Source organism: Rhinatrema bivittatum, chromosome 7 (genome assembly GCF_901001135.1).
Source record: "Rhinatrema bivittatum chromosome 7, aRhiBiv1.1, whole genome shotgun sequence".
NCBI classification, from domain to species: domain Eukaryota; kingdom Metazoa; phylum Chordata; class Amphibia; order Gymnophiona; family Rhinatrematidae; genus Rhinatrema; species Rhinatrema bivittatum.
In genome coordinates this window covers 37,730,605-37,747,695 of record NC_042621.1, presented here as the reverse complement: position 1 = coordinate 37,747,695, position 17,091 = coordinate 37,730,605, and the positions used below count along the sequence as shown (strand labels likewise).

Sequence of the window (17,091 nt, the reverse complement as noted above, 5' to 3'; positions counted from 1 at the left end):
TGCATCACCTTGCACTTATCCACATTAAATTTCATCTGCCATTTGGATGCCCAATTTTCCAGTCTCACAAGGTCTTCCTGCAATTTATCACAATCTGCTTGTGATTTAACTACTCTGAACAATTTTGTGTCATCTGCAAATTTGATTATCTCACTCGTCGTATTTCTTTCCAGATCATTTATAAATATAAATATATATATATATATAGATATAAATATATTGAACAGTAAGGGTCCCAATACAGATCCCTGAGGCACTCCACTGTCCACTCCCTTCCACTGAGAAAATTGCCCATTTAATCCTACTCTCTGTTTCCTGTCTTTTAGCCAGTTTGCAATCCACGAAAGGACATCGCCACCTATCCCATGACTTTTTAATTTTCCTAGAAGTCTCTAGGATCAGTCCAGACAGCTGGGTTGTGCCTCCCCTCCAGCAGATGGAGTCAGAGAGAAAACTGAAGACACCCCCTAGATATACGGGTGTGCCACCTGCGATCCTTCAGTATTTTCTCTGACTCTAGCAGATTGAGAGGCATAACCTGCGGTCCTGTCCTGGTCAGGTTGTTTGTGCTGGGAATTACTCTTTTGGCTGGAACAAGTGGTTACTTACCTTCTGGTCGTTGTTGTTCAGTGTTGTCCGTCAGGTTTGTCGGTTTTATTTGGCGCAGCGACAGCGCAGAGCGACGGCGAGAGCAAAGTGGCAGGGCAGGCACAGAGGGCATTGCCCTCCTTGAATTCCCGGATTGCTGTGTCCCAGTAGGTTGGGGGAGAGATTACCGGTGGGCCGGTCACCCTCCCCCCTATTTACCAGGGTCCCTTTGCCCTGAAGGGGGTTTTTGTGTTAAACTTTAAATTTTTTTTTTTTTTTTTTTTTCTTTCCTGCCTTCGAGCCACTTAAGACCCGTTGGTGACAGGCAGTGAGCTCTTTTTTGTAGCCCCGGCCTGCCGTGCCTTTGTGGACTCCGGAGGGGGTGGCTGTGTCACCCGGCGCGCATTGCAAGCCACGTTTTTCTATTACCTGCATTTTGGCGCGTTTTTGCTGTCTGCCTCGTTTTTGGCCCGGGATGCCGCGATCTTCGGCCTGCACGGCCTGCGGGGGGGCGGGGGCGCGACTCTCCTACGAGGGTCTCTGCTCCAGATGTCTTCCCGGGGGCGAGGGACCCTCGGGGGGGCCGAGCGCTGCCCGCAGCTGTCTCTCTCCTCCTTCCTCTTCGTGGCAGAGCAAGCCGCCGGGCTTGCGATCTTCTGCCCCTCCTCCCTCGGGGAGGAGGGTGGCAGCCATCTTGGCCACGCGGCGGTCGGAGCTATCTGGATCGGAGGAGGATTCTTACCCTCCTCCCTCTCTGCCCGAACTAACGTCGCCTGTTTTGGAGGAGGATGCAGCCCCTCCCCCTTCTGGTGCAGGTAGGGCAGATTTAAAAAGATCGGTGCCTTTTTCGGCTGATTTTGTGCTTTTAATGCACAAAGCTTTCTTGCAGGCAGAGGCAGGATGGGAAGCTGAAGGCCCCCTCTCCCAAACTTCCCAGGATCGTGGGGGATCAGGGGAGCGTGAGGGCTAGTGACCCTCGTCCGCGGGATCACGGGGACCAGGGGGCTCATGACCCCCGTCCGCCGGCTACAGGAAACGCGGGGGCTGGGAGCCCCAGCCCACGGGGGGGGGGGGGGGCCACAGGTCATGGAGACCAAAGTTTCTTGCCAGATCCTCCGGGGGACCCGGATTCGTTCGTAGGGAGCGATCCGGGTTTAGTTGAGGGGGACGACCCCCAGGTGCGCCGCTTGTTCGGCAAAGAGGAGTTAGGATTTTTAATCCTTCATGTGCTGAAGGAGTTGGAGCTTCCGACCCCGCATCAGGAAGCGGACACCTCCACGGGGGACGTGGCTATGGCGGGCCTGAAAGCCCCCCCTCAGACGTTTCCTTTTCATCATAAGGTGTTACAACTTGTTTCCAAGGAGTGGGAGGTCCCAGAAGCTTCGCTGCGAGTGAGCAGGGCAATGGAAAAGCTGTATCCCCTACCGGCGGACTCCCTGGATCTCCTAAAGACCCCCTCGGTGGATTCGGCGGTGACGGCCGTAGTCAAACATACCACCATCCACGTCACGGGGGGGATAGTTCTTAAAGATCTTCAGGATCGCAAGCTGGAGGTTTTGCTAAAGCGCATCTTTGACGTGGCAGCCCTAGGGGTCCGGGCAGCGGCATGCAGCAGCCTGGTGCAGAGGGCCAACCTGAGCTGGGTTCAGCAGCTGCTTACTTCGCAAGAGCTACCGCCCGGCGAGGTGGAGCAAGCCAACTGCGTGGAGGCGGCAGTGGCCTATACAGCGGATGCTTTATATGATTTGTTGCGGACCTCGGCTCGTGTTATGTCCTCCGCAGTTTCCGCGAGACGATTATTGTGGCTCCATCGTTGGTTGGCGGACGCTTCTTCCAAGGCGCGCCTGGGTTCTTTTCCTTTTAAGGGTAAGCTATTGTTTGGTGACGAGTTGGATCAGCTCATTAAGGACCTGGGAGATAATAAGGTTTACAAGTTGCCAGAGGACAAACCGTGTCAGTCTCGGGCTTTTGGAGGTGCCAGAGCTCGTTTTCGGGGTCAGCGACGGTTCCGAATGGGGAGAGGTGGCTCCTTTTCCCAGAAGCAACCGGCGAGGTCCCAGTCTTGGTCTTCTTGGTCTTCTTCCTTTCGTGGCAGGCAGCCTCCCCGAGGGGGAGCTTCGCAGAGTTTCGCCTCCACCAAGCCAGCTCAATGAAGGCGCGCAGGCCCACTCCTCGGTTCAGTTTATCGGAGGTCGGTTGTCCCGGTTTTGGGAGGAGTGGGTCAAAATAACTTCGGATCAATGGGTCCTCGATGTGGTGCGCCACGGTTACGAGTTGGATTTTGTACGTCCCCTCCGGGATCTCTTTATGATTTCGCCATGCGGTCCCCTGGAGAAGCGGCTGGCAATCGCTCAAACACTAGACCGTTTGCAGGCTCTGGGGGCGGTGGTGCCGGTCCCGCCGGCCCAGCAAGGGACGGGACGGTATTCCATCTACTTCCTGGTTCCGAAGAAGGAGGGCACGTTTCGACCAATCTTGGATCTCAAGGCGGTGAACAAGGCTCTCAGAGTGCCTCGATTTCATATGGAGACGCTCCGGTCTGTTATTGCGGCCGTCCACAAGGGAGAGTTTTTGGCTTCTTTGGATCTAACCGAGGCATACCTCCACATTGGCATCCGAGAAGGTCATCAGAAATACTTGAGGTTCATGGTAATGGGGGACCATTACCAGTTTTGTGCCCTTCCGTTCGGATTGGCGACCGCTCCACGGGTGTTTACCAAGGTTCTCGTAGTGGTGGCGGCTTCCTTGCGTCGTCAAGGCATCCTGGTACATCCCTATCTCGACGACTGGCTCATTCGGGCGAAGTCGGAAGCAGCGTGCAAACAGGCGATCGGCTTGGTGGTGCAGCAGCTCCAGGCGTTGGGTTGGGTAGTCAATTTTGCAAAGAGCCGACTGGAACCGACCCAACAGTTGGAGTTTTTGGGCGCCCGATTCGATACCTTGTTAGGCAGGGTGTTTCTATCTCATCAACGCATGGTCAATCTAATGACACAAGTGCGGAACCTGATGGACCGGCAGAAGATTCCTACGGCATGGGATTATTTACAGGTCATTGGTCATATGGTGTCTACTCTGGAGATGGTACCGTGGGCTTTTGCGCATATGCGACCGTTACAAAGGGCTCTCCTCTCTCGCTGGGATCCCACATCCGAGGATTACGGACTGGAGTTACCTTTGCCGGAACCGGCCCGTGCCAGTCTCTATTGGTGGCTAACCCCGGACCATCTTCTGCAAGGAGTGGACTTGGAGCCTCCGTCTTGGAGGGTGGTGACAACGGATGCCAGCCTGTATGGCTGGGGAGCAGTGTGCCAGTCCCAGCGGTTCAGGGGACATGGTCTGCCCTCCAATCCACCTGGTCCATCAATCGTTTGGAGACCAGGGCGGTACGTCTGGCCTTACGTCTCCTCCTACCGATTGTGCGCGGTCAAGCAGTACGCATTCTGTCAGACAACGCGACCACGGTGGCGTACATAAATCAACAAGGCGGCACAAAAAGCCGGGCAGTGGCGATAGAGGCGGCGTTGTTGATGGCCTGGGCGGAACGTCATTTATCACCCATCGCGGCCACCCACATCGCAGGGGTAGACAACGTGCAGGCAGACTACCTCAGTCGGCAGCATCTAGATCCCGGAGAGTGGGAGCTGTCGGCGGAAGCAATGAACCTCATCGTTCAGCGTTGGGGGGGGTTCCGCGATTGGATTTGATGGCGACTCGGCTAAATGCGAAAGCGGCGCGTTTCTTCAGTCGCAGGCGGGACCACGGATCGGAGGGCGTAGATGCCTTAGCACTTCCGTGGCCTCGTCGTATACTCCTTTATGTGTTTCCTCCGTGGCCCCTAGTGGGGAAGGTGTTAAGGCGCATAGAGTCCCATCAAGGTCTGGTTATTCTAGTAGCTCCGGAGTGGCCGCGTCGCCCGTGGTTCGCGGATCTCGTCAATCTAGCAGTGGACGGTCCACTGCGTCTGGGCCATCTTCCAAATCTTCTCCGTCAGGGTTCGGTATTTTTCGATCTGGCGGATCGCTTTTGTCTGGCGGCTTGGCTTATGAGCGGCGGCAGCTAAGGAAGAAAGGTTATCCGGACGCGGTGGTTTCCACTCTTCTGCGGGCGCGCAGATCTTCTACTACGCTTGCTTACGCTAGGGTTTGGAAAGTTTTTCACACCTGGTGTGGTACTCTAGGTATTGCGCCCCGGCGTACCTCTGTGGGGCATATTCTTACGTTCCTTCAGGACGGTCTGAAGAAAGGTTTGGCATACAATTCGCTTAGGGTTCAAGTGGCAGCACTGGGGTGCTTGAGAGGTAAGGTCGAGGGGTTCTCTCTTGCATGTCATCCTGATGTTGCTCGTTTCTTGCGAGGCATTAGGAACTTGCGTCCTCCGGTGAGAGCTCCCTGTCCTACCTGGAGCTTGAACCTGGTTCTCCGTGGTCTGTGTTCGGCTCCCTTTGAGCCTATTAAGTCGGCTTCGCTGAAGGACCTAACTTTCAAGACGGTTTTTCTGGTGGCCATTTCGTCAGCTCGTCGGGTTTCGGAACTGCAAGCTCTTTCGTGCAGGGAACCATTCTTGCGGATTTCGTCGTCGGGAGTCTCCTTCTTGCCAAAGGTGGTTTCAGCGTTTCATGTTAATCAAACAGTGGAATTGCCTTCCTTTTCGGAGGAGGAGCTGCAGTCTTCTCAAGGTCGAGAATTGAGGCGTTTGGACGTCCGTCGGGTTCTCCTGCGGTACTTGGAGATTACTAACGAGTTTCGCAGGTCCGATCATCTATTTGTGTTGTGGAATGGTCCCAAGAAGGGGCTTCAGGCTTCAAAGACTACTATCGCTCGCTGGTTGAAGGGCGCGATTGAGTCAACGTATATTGCCTGTGGTAAGCCTGTTCCTGAGGGACTTAAGGCTCATTCGTTGCGTTCTCAGGCGACTTCGTGGGCAGAGAATCAGTTGGTGTCTTGCCAAGAGATATGCAGGGCGGCCACTTGGAAATCTCGGCATACGTTTGCCAGGCATTATCGCTTGGACGTTCACGGTCCGCCTGCGGAGTCCTTTGGGAGCAGTGTCATTCGAGCGGGACTCTCGGGGTCCCACCCCAGATAAGGCGGCTTGGGTACATCCCAGCTGTCTGGACTGATCCTGGTACGTACAGGGAAAGGAAAATTAGGTTCTTACCTTTGCTAATTTTCGTTCCTGTAGTACCAAGGATCAGTCCAGACGCCCGCCCATGGTGTCTGGGAGTCCGCTCATATTTCGATTTCTCGATGACTGATTCTTTTTCAAGCTAATTTTTCAAGCGACTTGCCAAGGTTCGGCGGTAAGTTGTCATTGTTTTGTGGTGTTCTACACAATTTAGGTTGTCATGGCTGTTGTCATACTTGTTCCTTGTTATTCCTCAGGGAAGTTTTTGCTTGTTCTGGTCAATGAGTTCTAAAATATATCGATAAAATTTGACAGTGGCTACAGTGGTCCTGTCGTTATTTCTGCTTTGATATCACATATACTGAAGGATCGTAGGTGGCACACCCGTATATCTAGGGGGTGTCTTCAGTTTTCTCTCTGACTCCATCTGCTGGAGGGGAGGCACAACCCAGCTGTCTGGACTGATCCTTGGTACTACAGGAACGAAAATTAGCAAAGGTAAGAACCTAATTTTCCTATATGTAATAAGCCTTCAAAAGGGGGGAACACTTCTTAACAGGTAATGAACACCAAAAACAAGTAAACCAAATCAGATCTATATCTCATCGCACTCACTCCTTTTTATTATGGCAGATGTAAAGCTCCTCTAATAACAGACAGAATGTAGATCCATTAATCCCTCCCAGAAATCTTGAGATCAGTATTCAGAGCCAGCAAGCAGGTAAGTTATGTGCATAACTTGTGCTGCATCTTTATGCAAGTATATTTAGCGGGACTCCTGCTAAAGTGAGATGCATAACTTTTCCAGGTGAATTTAGGACTGTGATTTTTCTAACCAGACTTGTGCCTGGATAGCGCTGAATAGGCACACTCACCGGGTAAAGTTAAACTCATCCCTAGAATGTCTCCATTCACATTCCTTTTGATGCACACAAAATGTATGCTTTTGATGGAGGAAAATATTCAAAGCTCAGTTTTTGAATGCAAAACTCAAAAAGTTAACCGCTTAGAAAGGCTTTTAATGTTGACCTCTTTTATGGAAAGCTGCAGGGGCTGAGATTTGAATGATTTGAGCTCTGCTTTTCCCTGTTGGTGGTTTGTGCTGTAGAGATTTTGGCTTTCTTTTGGCAGGTGCTGAAGGAGAGGGAGGCGTTGAACTGTGACCATAAGCCAGCTATACTTGTGAAGATTGCCCCGGACCTTACGGACCAGGACAAGCAGGATATTGCCAGTGCTGTGCTTGAGGTAAAGAAAGAGCTTGATGATTGCTGGAGGCACAGGAGATGATGTTGAGCTGACAGGTGTATTAGCAGAATAGTCATTTGATAGAGAGTAGGGATTCTATTATTTGCAGATGTGCAGGAAAGAGGAATTCAACACAGCTAGATTTTATCCTTTGACTTCTCTTGGGTGAAAAGTGGAAGAGCTATTTGATCATATGACCTGCTTGGGCTCAGCTACAGGCAGCCCTCGTTCAGCATCTATATAGAACTCTCTTATTCAGACGTGTTGAAGAAAATTAGCTCTTGAAAGCTAGTTACTCTAATTAATAAAAATGTATCACCTTTTTTTTTTTTTTTTTTTAATTTTGTTTCTTGACCTTTATTTCTATGCATTTAACTGAATTAACCTGGCAACCACACTATAAATCCTAATAACCTGATGAACATCCTTCCACCTCCAGTTAGGTGTTGATGGAATTATCGTTACCAACTCCACAGTCAGACGTCCAGATGATCTTCAGAGTTCCCTAAAATCTGAGTATGGAGGTCTGAGTGGTAGGCCCCTCCGAGACATAGCAACGCAGACTATCCAAGACATGTACTTGCTCACTAAAGGTACCCTCAACCATTTTTACTATATCTCCCTGGCCTGGGGCCAGTATTTGGTCTTTGAAACTGTGGTTTTCAAATCAATCTTTAGCTCCTCATCTTATCAGGTTTGCATTTTATCCAGAATGAATATGCATGGATGTGTTTACAGATGCATATCTACATCTGCAGTACAATATATTTCTGATACATATTTGTTTTGGGTATCCTGAAAACCAGAATGCCTATGGAGGCTAAAGGACCAGTTTGAGCACCATTGTCCTTAAGGTTTTGGGAATTGGGAGGGGTATCCTTTTCCCTTGGGAAAGGCCTAGTTTTGTTATTAGATGGGAAGGGGGTGTCTCCTTTTTCCTAGCGAGAGGCCAGGCTTTGATTCCTGGAGGGATGGGCCCTTCCCATTCTCTTCCATTTCACTATGACACAGTTTTAATGTTTATTTTGTAAATTCCCTGTCATGGGGAACAAGTTAAACAGTGAAAAAGGGATGAGGGAGAGATAGGACTCTTCCTTAATCTAATTGGTTCTTCCCCTTTAGGTAGATCACTTTTTTTTACATTTAAATGTTTTATTGGCAAAGTATCCATACAATACAAATCACAAATGCAAAAGACACAACCAACCAAAGGTAAACAATTGTCTGAGTATATCATACAATTGCAATTACTCATATATCCCCCTAACACCCCGTCCTTATTTTCAGAAATCATATACCCTCCTACATTCCGCCCCCCCAACCCTTCCCCTCACCCCCCCCCCCACACTAACATAGAATAAGATATTCAGAGTCTATGAACTCAGAAGTCAAGTGATCTTTACATCTAAATCCCCCCTCATAAGCTAAACCAGTACAGCAGCAAAATTTATTATGAGATATAATATTAGGGCCATTAAAGTCATCATCCCACTGTATGAACATCACCAAGGTCTTTGTCCTTATAGACTCTCATCCATTGAGAAAAGGGGCCCCAGATCTTATCAATCTATCGGCGGCGTTCGACACGGTAGACCATAAGATACTGTTAACTAGACTTGAGGAAATTGGTTTAACAGACTTAACATTAAAATGGTTTAGTTCCTTTTTAAGAAATAGAACATTCGCTGTTAAAATAAATGAGAATATATCAGTGTTCAATTAACAGGAGTCCCACAGGGGTCAGCGTTGTCGGCAACACTGTTCAATGTGTATCTGCTGCCCCTGTGCCATTTATTAGCTGGTCTTAATCTAATATATTTTGTTTATGCTGATGATATCCAGATTTTGTTTCCGATTGAGAATGATGTGGACAAGACTATCAAACTTATCAAAATGTATTTAAAAATTATCAGACAACTACTGACACAATTGAAATTAATTTTAAATCTTGATAAAACTGTATTTATTATTTTAGATAGGAAAAGGTTTTATGATGAACAAAAACTGTTTGACCACTGATATTAAGGATGTGAAATTTGAAAATGTAACAAGGAATTTAGGTTTTCAGATCAATACTGAATTTAATTGCCAGAAACACATTTCAAAGATAGTTAAAGAAGGATATGGGAAGTTAATGATGCTGAAACGCCTCAAACCATTGTTATCACAAGAGAATTTTAGATTAGTATTACAGTCAATGTTATTCACAGGATTGGACTACTGCAACGCAATGTTTCTAGGTCTACCAAAAGTTGGACTTAGACCTTTACAGATCTTACAAAATACGGCAGCACATATACTGACAGGTACGAAAAAGAAAGAGCACATAACTCCAGTACTAAATAAATTACACTGGTTACCAACTGAACAGAGAATAATCTTTACGGTGCTCTGTTTTATCCACAAAATTCTATATGGCGATATAACTGATTGGTTTAATGCGACAATAAGAGTGCATGTCCCGCAACGAGATTTGAGATCATCTAATAAGGGACTCCTTACAATTCCAAATATTAAATCGGCCCACTTATGCGAAGTCAGGGAACGAACCATATCAATTGCGGGTCCGAAGCTTTGGAACAAATTACCACCGGGTCTGAGAGTGCAACTTGATGAAAAATAATTTCGGAAGGATTTAAAAACCTGGTTATTCCGGCAAGCGTATACAGATGAATAGAGGACACAAAAGAATCCTTAGGCATAGATAGATCTTGAGAGACTTCAAATATTTCTAACTTTTATTCTTCACTTTCTTAATCTTTTTAAGGGTAGCATTTTATTCCTAATGATGGTAATTTTATATTTTTTAGATTATAGTTTTTAGTTATTTATAATATTATACTATGTATTGTTTCATTCTTCTAACTATTCTTTTGTTTTTATTATATTTGAATCTTGTGAACCGTTGAGACAGATTATTCCATACAACGGTATATAAAATTGCTTAAATAAATAAAGTGCTATTAATTTCTCCAAATAATAAATTCTGCCCAGTCTGACCACAATAGAATGGATACTCAGCCCCTCAGAGTTACGCCACTTAAAAAACATTTCACATTTAGTTGCCAATACTACCTGCAGAAACAGCTTTTGGAAAACCTCAGGAATCCGTTGGTTTGGAATCCCTAAACAAATAACTTTTGGGATCTTGTGGCGCCGTCGACCCCTAGATCAACTTGAATAATTGAGAAACTCTGTCCCAATTTTCCTAACCTCCAGGCAGACCCACCACAGATGAAAATATGACCCTCTCCCCCCACAGCCCCACCAGCAAGCTGCATCCACCCCAGGAAACATCTTATGCAACTTAACCGGTGTTAAGTACCACCTATAAAGCACTTTGTAGCTGTTTTCCATTAACTTAGCAGAAACAGACACTTTTTCGTACTAATAATGCACTGTTCCCAAATCTCATCTTCCAATTCCTCCCACATGCACACAAGTGGACTGGTTTGAAATCCCATTCTGCATTCAACAATGCATACATTTTTAAAATAGGTTTTTGTATTTTGTCAGCTTGCTCACAAAAATTTTCAAATATTGTCTTGCCCTTTCTAAGATTGGACAGAACTTTCTTCTGGTTGACAAAATGAAACAGCTGAACAAATGTGAATCTGTCTTTCTCCTCAATCAAATACCATTCCTTATGTTCTGAAAATGAGACTAACCCCTGACCACCCCATGCTTGTCCCACCGGGTCACTCCCCATGCCTTCCATATAGAACTAGCTACTACTGAATCTCCAAGGTGGATCGGTAATAGAAACTCCACTTTCCCATCAACACAGATCGCCGTTTTTTCCAAACCTCCAAGGTAACTTGAGAGCAAGGAGACAAGAGGCCCAAATCCAGTTCTCCACACACTTTCATGTCCAAAGGCACCTTCCCTGCCTGGTATTGTTCCAGAGTAGCCCAGGGCTTGACAGTTTTAGTTCTATGCCAATCAAATATGGCTCTTAGTTGAGAGGCAGCATAATACCATGCTAAATGGGATACTCCCAGACCCCTCTCAATTTAGTTTAATATAGAAACCCTCTAGCCACTCTAGGCTGTCTCCTTTTCCAAATAAGGCTAAACATCTTCCTCTGCCAAAGTATCAGGACTTGATCAGGGATTGAGATGGTGAGAGTCTGAAACAAGTCTGTTACTTGTTTCAGACTCTCACCATCTCACTCTCAAATCTAGGCAGTGCATTCATCTTTACCACAGCAGTACAGCGCAACCAGGATAATGCTAATCTATTCCATTTAAACAGATCTCTATCAATATTTTTAGTAAGGCATGCATAGTTCCACTTGAAAAGCTGATCTTTTTCCGGACCTATGCGCATCCCAAAATACTTAACCCAATCTTTTGCTAAATGAAAGTTTCCCTGTACTTACCCAGATCAGTCCAGACCGTGGGTTGAGCCTCCTGCCCAGCAAATGGAGACAGACTAAAACTGAAAAGGGTATCCTATATCACGACAGAGCCTGCCCTGCAGCCCTTCAGTATTTGTCTGTCTCCAGCAGATGGTACAGCTCACCCTGCGGTTCCCTGATCTGGGCTAGCTAGCCTTTTTTCTTTTCCCGGTTGGGTTTCTTCCCCTTGACAGGATCAAGCAAGTACTTTTAAATTGTCTGTGTTCTTTATCCAAAAAAAAAAAATAAGGGTATTGGCTCTGATGATTTTTTTCTCTTAGGAGACAGATCTGTCTCCTCGCACTTGTGGGACTTAGGGGGGCTTGGCTCCTTGTGTTTCATAGCCTAAGCCCCTTTTTCCCGGTGGTCCTGTTGTGGGGTGAAACTGGTGGTCCAGTCACTCCCCCCTTGCCTGGCTGCCTTTGGACCGGGACGCTGCTTCCCCAGCAGTGCCCTCAGGGATGCACATTCCCCTGTCTTTAACTTGTTGAAAAAAAAAAAAAAAAACCCAACAGAGGGAGAAAAACCTATTTCTCAGCCGGCAGCCACGGTCTGATTGACAGAAGAGCGTGCAGGGTTCATTCCTCTGCCTCCACGCCTCCCGACAGCAAGTTTTACCTCTCTCAGCTGATTTCACATCGCGGCTTCCCTGCATCGCCTATGCCGCGATCCAATTGCTGTCTCGCTTGTGGGGAGCTCTCGACGTGTTTTTTGCACAAGGGGCTCTGCTCCTCCTGTTTGCCAGGTGGGGAAGGTCCCTCCCAGGCAGCGCCTGCAAAGCAAGCCCGGGGTCGCTCTTCTCAACGTATGGCCAGGCCGTTCTCAGGTTGGCAAACTGCGGGAATGGCGGCCATCTTGGGGATTTCAGCAGCTCCCGTTTCGGAGCTGCTGGGCGCAGAAGAGTCATTGTTTGGGATCTCCCCCTGATTGAGCCCCGTGCGGCCCCTCAACGTGGTCCCTGACCCCCTTCCCTCCCCTCTCTGGCAAGTCTAGGCCTCGTTTTTGTTTTTTTTTGTAACTTGTTTTTATTGAATTTTAGGAACATATAACAAAACATGCAATAAATCACGATTGTACAGTTATGGGCACAGAATTGACCACCCAATCAGATGACAGCTGAACCCACAATTGGTCCACATATCGTCAGAGGCGTCTGGTCACCCAAAGTCAGAAAAAAGTTCAAGTACAATCCTCATGACAGAAGTTCGGGTAGCTCCATACCTAATCAAGATTCAGGAGAAAATCCCCAATATGATCTATTCAGCTAGGCAGAGCAAACCCCACTCCCTCGTAGTTCCCAGTGAGAACCTGCAAACTCGTCCTCACCTAACAGGACCACAGAACAATGAAATAATAGAACATTGGAACAATAGAACAACCAGCGAACTGTTCCCCTTACTCCCCTCTCTACCTCCCCCCCATCCCTCCCTCCCCCCCGTGAGAAACTGTGTGAGTGCAGTATGAAGTGAGAGTGAAACTAGCCGGTACATAAAGACCATGAGGTACACAAAGACCATGAGGTTAGGCATGTCAATAATTAGAAAGTAGGTAAGGCAGAAGGATGAGGTTAGGAACTGTCTCCCCATTAACTCATCAACCCAGAGCCTGGGAACACACTCCAGGACCCAAACCCCCCTCAAGCAATTGTGGAGGGCTGTAAATAAGTCTCTAGAGGATTCCACACTTTTCCCATAAGTTTCATTTTTGTAGCTGAAGCCTCCTGCATACAGAGATGTTCTAAGGTAAACAATTTAATCAGACTCTTGAACCACAGTTCATGTTGTGGGGCTTCATCCGATATCCAACAGGCCAGGATGGCCTTCTTGCCTGTCAGGCTCGCTCGACGGATAAACTGCAGCTCTGATTTTCCCAAACCCGGTATAGGGTTTCGATCAACACCAAATAACCAAAGAAGTGGGTCAACAGGGAGATTCAACGAGAGCAGGGAACCACAAGTTGCAATAAGCTCCCTCCAAAAAAGCAGGATTACATTGCAAGTCCAAAATTGATGGACATAAGTTCCTGTCTCCATTTTACACTTCGGGCAGACCGACAAGTCCGTTATATGAGCCATAAAAGCTCTATCAGAGGCTACATAATAATGGCATAAAAACTTAAATTGAATCTCCCTGTATAAGACACTCCCTGACCAGTCATGCAGCCGCTCATAACATTTCACATATTCCTGGCAAGTGAGCGTGAACTCAGACCACTTGGACCACTGCCGCCAACCCTGAACTGTAGTGTCTATCGGAAAATGCAATAATAAAGATTGAGTAAAAGCTGCAACGGTGGTCCTTTGTGGTTTATGTATTGGGAGGACTTTGTGAATTACCTCAAATGAAATAGATCCCCCTGGTATCAGCTTGTGCCCCTGACAAAAACCTCGGAGTTGCCGATAAGCAAAATGGTCTAAGGGGGATAAACTATAAAGTTGTTGTAGTTCAGGGAAGGAATAGAGTTGGTTCTGTTCCATAGAGAAGCATTGATATAGCCATATCAATCCCTTCTCCTTCCACTTGTGGAATGAGGAGGGCGTCATTGCCGGCATAAACAAAGGGTTGCCGCAAATCGGTAAAAATAGAGTAAGCCTTGAGGGTAGCTTCGCCTGCGTGCATAAGTAAGCCCAAGCCTGACGGCAGGCCCGTAAGAGAGGTTGTGTCCCAAGCCCAATTGGTAAATACGTGCTAGGGAGTTGAAGTAACGGGTTTAAAGTTTGCTGATTCCACCATGAGCAGAGAATTTGATGGGGAGTATAATGTGATGTGTCTCCTAACATGTCTTTTACATGCCTTAATAGGCAGGCTAAATTATATCTACGCAGATTAGGACAACCCAGGCCCCCTTTGTGTAAGGGTTGCGTGAGAATAGTAAATGAAAGACGAGCTTTGCGCCCATTCCAAATAAACTTCCTAAATAAGGCGTTGATCCCCTTGCACTCCTTACCCGTTAACCAAAGTGGGGACATCTGCAGAACATAAAGCCATCTAGGTAGGATCATCATTTTGATCAGCTGAATACGTCCGGATAATGATAAGGGAAGCCCCTGCCATTTCTTTAATAGTAAGGACGTCTTTTCCATAAGTGGGTCTATATTTAATCTATGAAAATCTCGCACATCTGGAGATATCCATATACCTAGGTATTTCATGGTGGTGGTCACCCATTTGAGAGGGAAAGGACCCCGCCAATTCGGCTGAACCCGACTCCCCACATCAAGGGCCTCTGATTTGTCTTTGATCCTTAGCCCGGCAAATTCACCATAATGCTCCAAGACAGTCAACAGAGGAATTAGAGACTGTTGTGGATTCGTGAGGTAGATTAATATGTCGTCCGCAAATGCGGCGATCGAGAACACCTGGGAGTCCGTCCCATAACCGCGAATGAGTGGTGAGGAAGCAATTTTTCTTAGGAGGGGATCAATGGCCAAGATATACAGAAGCGGGGATAGCGGGCATCCCTGCCTTACACCTCTCTGAATTAGCACCTCCCCTGATTTGGTACCGTTAGCCGTAATGTGGGATTTGGGTTGAGCATACAACATATGGAGATAGGCCAAGAAATTTCCCTCGAAACCATATCTCTGCAGAACCGAGAAAAGGTACGGCCAGGAAACACGATCAAAGGCCTTTTCTGAATCGAGACCTATCACTAAAGCTGGTGAACCTCGAGCTAGGGAGGATGCCATTGCAGTCAGCAATTTAATGATATGCGTGCAAGCTGGCCTATTTTTAACGAACCCAACCTGATGGACAGAAATGAGATGTGGCAACAACAAGTTTAATCTGTTGGCTAGAATCTTCGCCAACAACTTTAAATCACAGTTTAACAGTGATATTGGGCGATAAGAGGCCGGATAAAGCGGGTCTTTACCAGGTTTGGGGAGAACAGTGATATAGGCCGTATTAAAGCGACTAGGGAACCCCCCTCTAGTGATAGCGTCATTATAGAAATCCGTCAGGTGGTCAACAAGTTGATTTTGTAAGACCTTATAGAAATCAAAAGAGAAGCCATCTGGGCCAGGCGCCTTCACCCTTTTACTTGTGGAGATGGCGGTGATGACCTCCAAAGGTATATAATGGGTCTGTTAATGAACTATAGTTGAGCCCTAGTCAGACTGGGTAAAGAGAGACCCTCGAAGAAGGAATCCTCTTCCCTCGCCCCTCCCTTCACATCATCAGTGTAGAGCTGTTCCTAGAATTGGCGGAACACTTCACAGATATCTGTGCGAGTGGTAACCTTAGTGCCTGATCGAGTTCTCATGGCCGGGATGAAAGTTTTTCCCCTATGGGCCCTTACCAGATTGGCTAGGTGTTTCCCCGCCTTATTTCCATAGCGGAAGAAGTTCCGCTCCGCCACCTGGAACACCCTCTGTGCCCTCTGGTGTAAGACATTATTCAGATCCCGCAAAACTGCAAAGTATTCCCTTTGGGCTGTTGGAGTAGGGTTGAGAACCAAGTCCCGCTTTAGGGTACCCAATTTAGCTTCTAATTCCAGAATTTGCTTACTAAGATTCCTCGATCGTGCTGCCACAAATGAGATAATCTCACCTCTTAAAACGGCCTTCGCCGTTTCCCAAAATAACTCTGGGTTCGATGTGTGTTGACAATTATTATGGGCAAACTCCGTCCATTTTTGTTGCAAGAAAGTTTTAAAAGGCAGATCAGAGCTAAGAAAACCTGGGAATCTCCACAACCGCTCCCCCCTATCCTGGGCATGAAAACTTACATCCACCCAAATCATCGCATGGTCCGACGCCCCCTGCGGCCCAATCACCGCATCTGCTACCAGATGCAGCCCCTCTCTGGGCACTAGTATATAGTCGATACGTGAGAGTGATGCATGGGCCCTAGAAATGTGTGTATAGTCTTTCTCTGACGGATGAAGCGTGCGCCAGGCATCCAGGAGAGAAAGCTCCGAACACAGAAAAGAAACTCCCTTCCCCCGTCTACCTGGGACCACGGACCCTTGGGGAGTCCTATCAATGCTCGGATCAGCCGGTAAATTAAAGTCCCCAGCCAGAAACACGTATCCCTTCGCATGTTCAACCAGCTGCTCCAAAACATAGGTGAAAAAAGAGTGAGAGTAGGCATTTGGCGCATACATGCTGCACACCGACACTTCCTGGCCATTAAGAAAACCAGTCACCATAAGGAATCTGCCGTCCTCATCTTTCACTATATTGGCGGCTGTGAAGGAGGCAGTTTTATTGACCAGTATGGCTACGCCACCTTTTTTCCCCAGCGCAGGAGTATAATAACATTCTCCCACCCAGTCCCGTTTAAGTTTGCCACTCTCTATGGCCGTGAGGTGGGTCTCCTGAATACAGGCAACCGTAGGTTTGTGAGATTTAAGTTGTTGAAGTATTTTATATCGTTTGACTGGTGACCCCAGCCCATTTACATTCCATGAAATTATTCTGGTATTATCCATCATCAGGCTGGAGTGGCTGACATGAGCTGGGATAAATAAACCATACTATGGCGCCAGTGGGCCGGAAGCTCCCCGCACACCCACATGTCAAAGAAATATGTGAATTCCCCACAACCCTATAACCAAATGAGAAAGATTCTAAAAGAAACCAACCTTGAGCCATACTATGCAGATCAAACATGCCTTCCCGTCCACCACCCTTGTCACCCACACACTTCAGTAAAATGCTTTGACAAAGAAACCACAATAACCTCACACAGGGTCCCCCAAGCCCCCCTGTCCCCCTCCATTTCCCAACCCAC

At 47.4% G+C, this 17,091-nt stretch overlaps 1 protein-coding gene across 6 annotated transcripts in view; it reads left to right on the top strand.

Annotated features, from left to right (window-relative positions):
* Window positions 1–17,091, top strand: part of DHODH (dihydroorotate dehydrogenase (quinone)) — a 59,348-nt gene that overhangs the window by 33,298 nt on the left and 8,959 nt on the right. For all 6 annotated transcript variants that reach the window (XM_029608264.1, XM_029608266.1, XM_029608267.1 and 3 more), the window contains 2 exons: window positions 6,844–6,957; window positions 7,397–7,550. In XM_029608264.1, coding sequence (XP_029464124.1) covers window positions 6,844–6,957; window positions 7,397–7,550 — 268 coding nt within the window. The remainder of the gene's footprint in view (window positions 1–6,843; window positions 6,958–7,396; window positions 7,551–17,091) is intronic.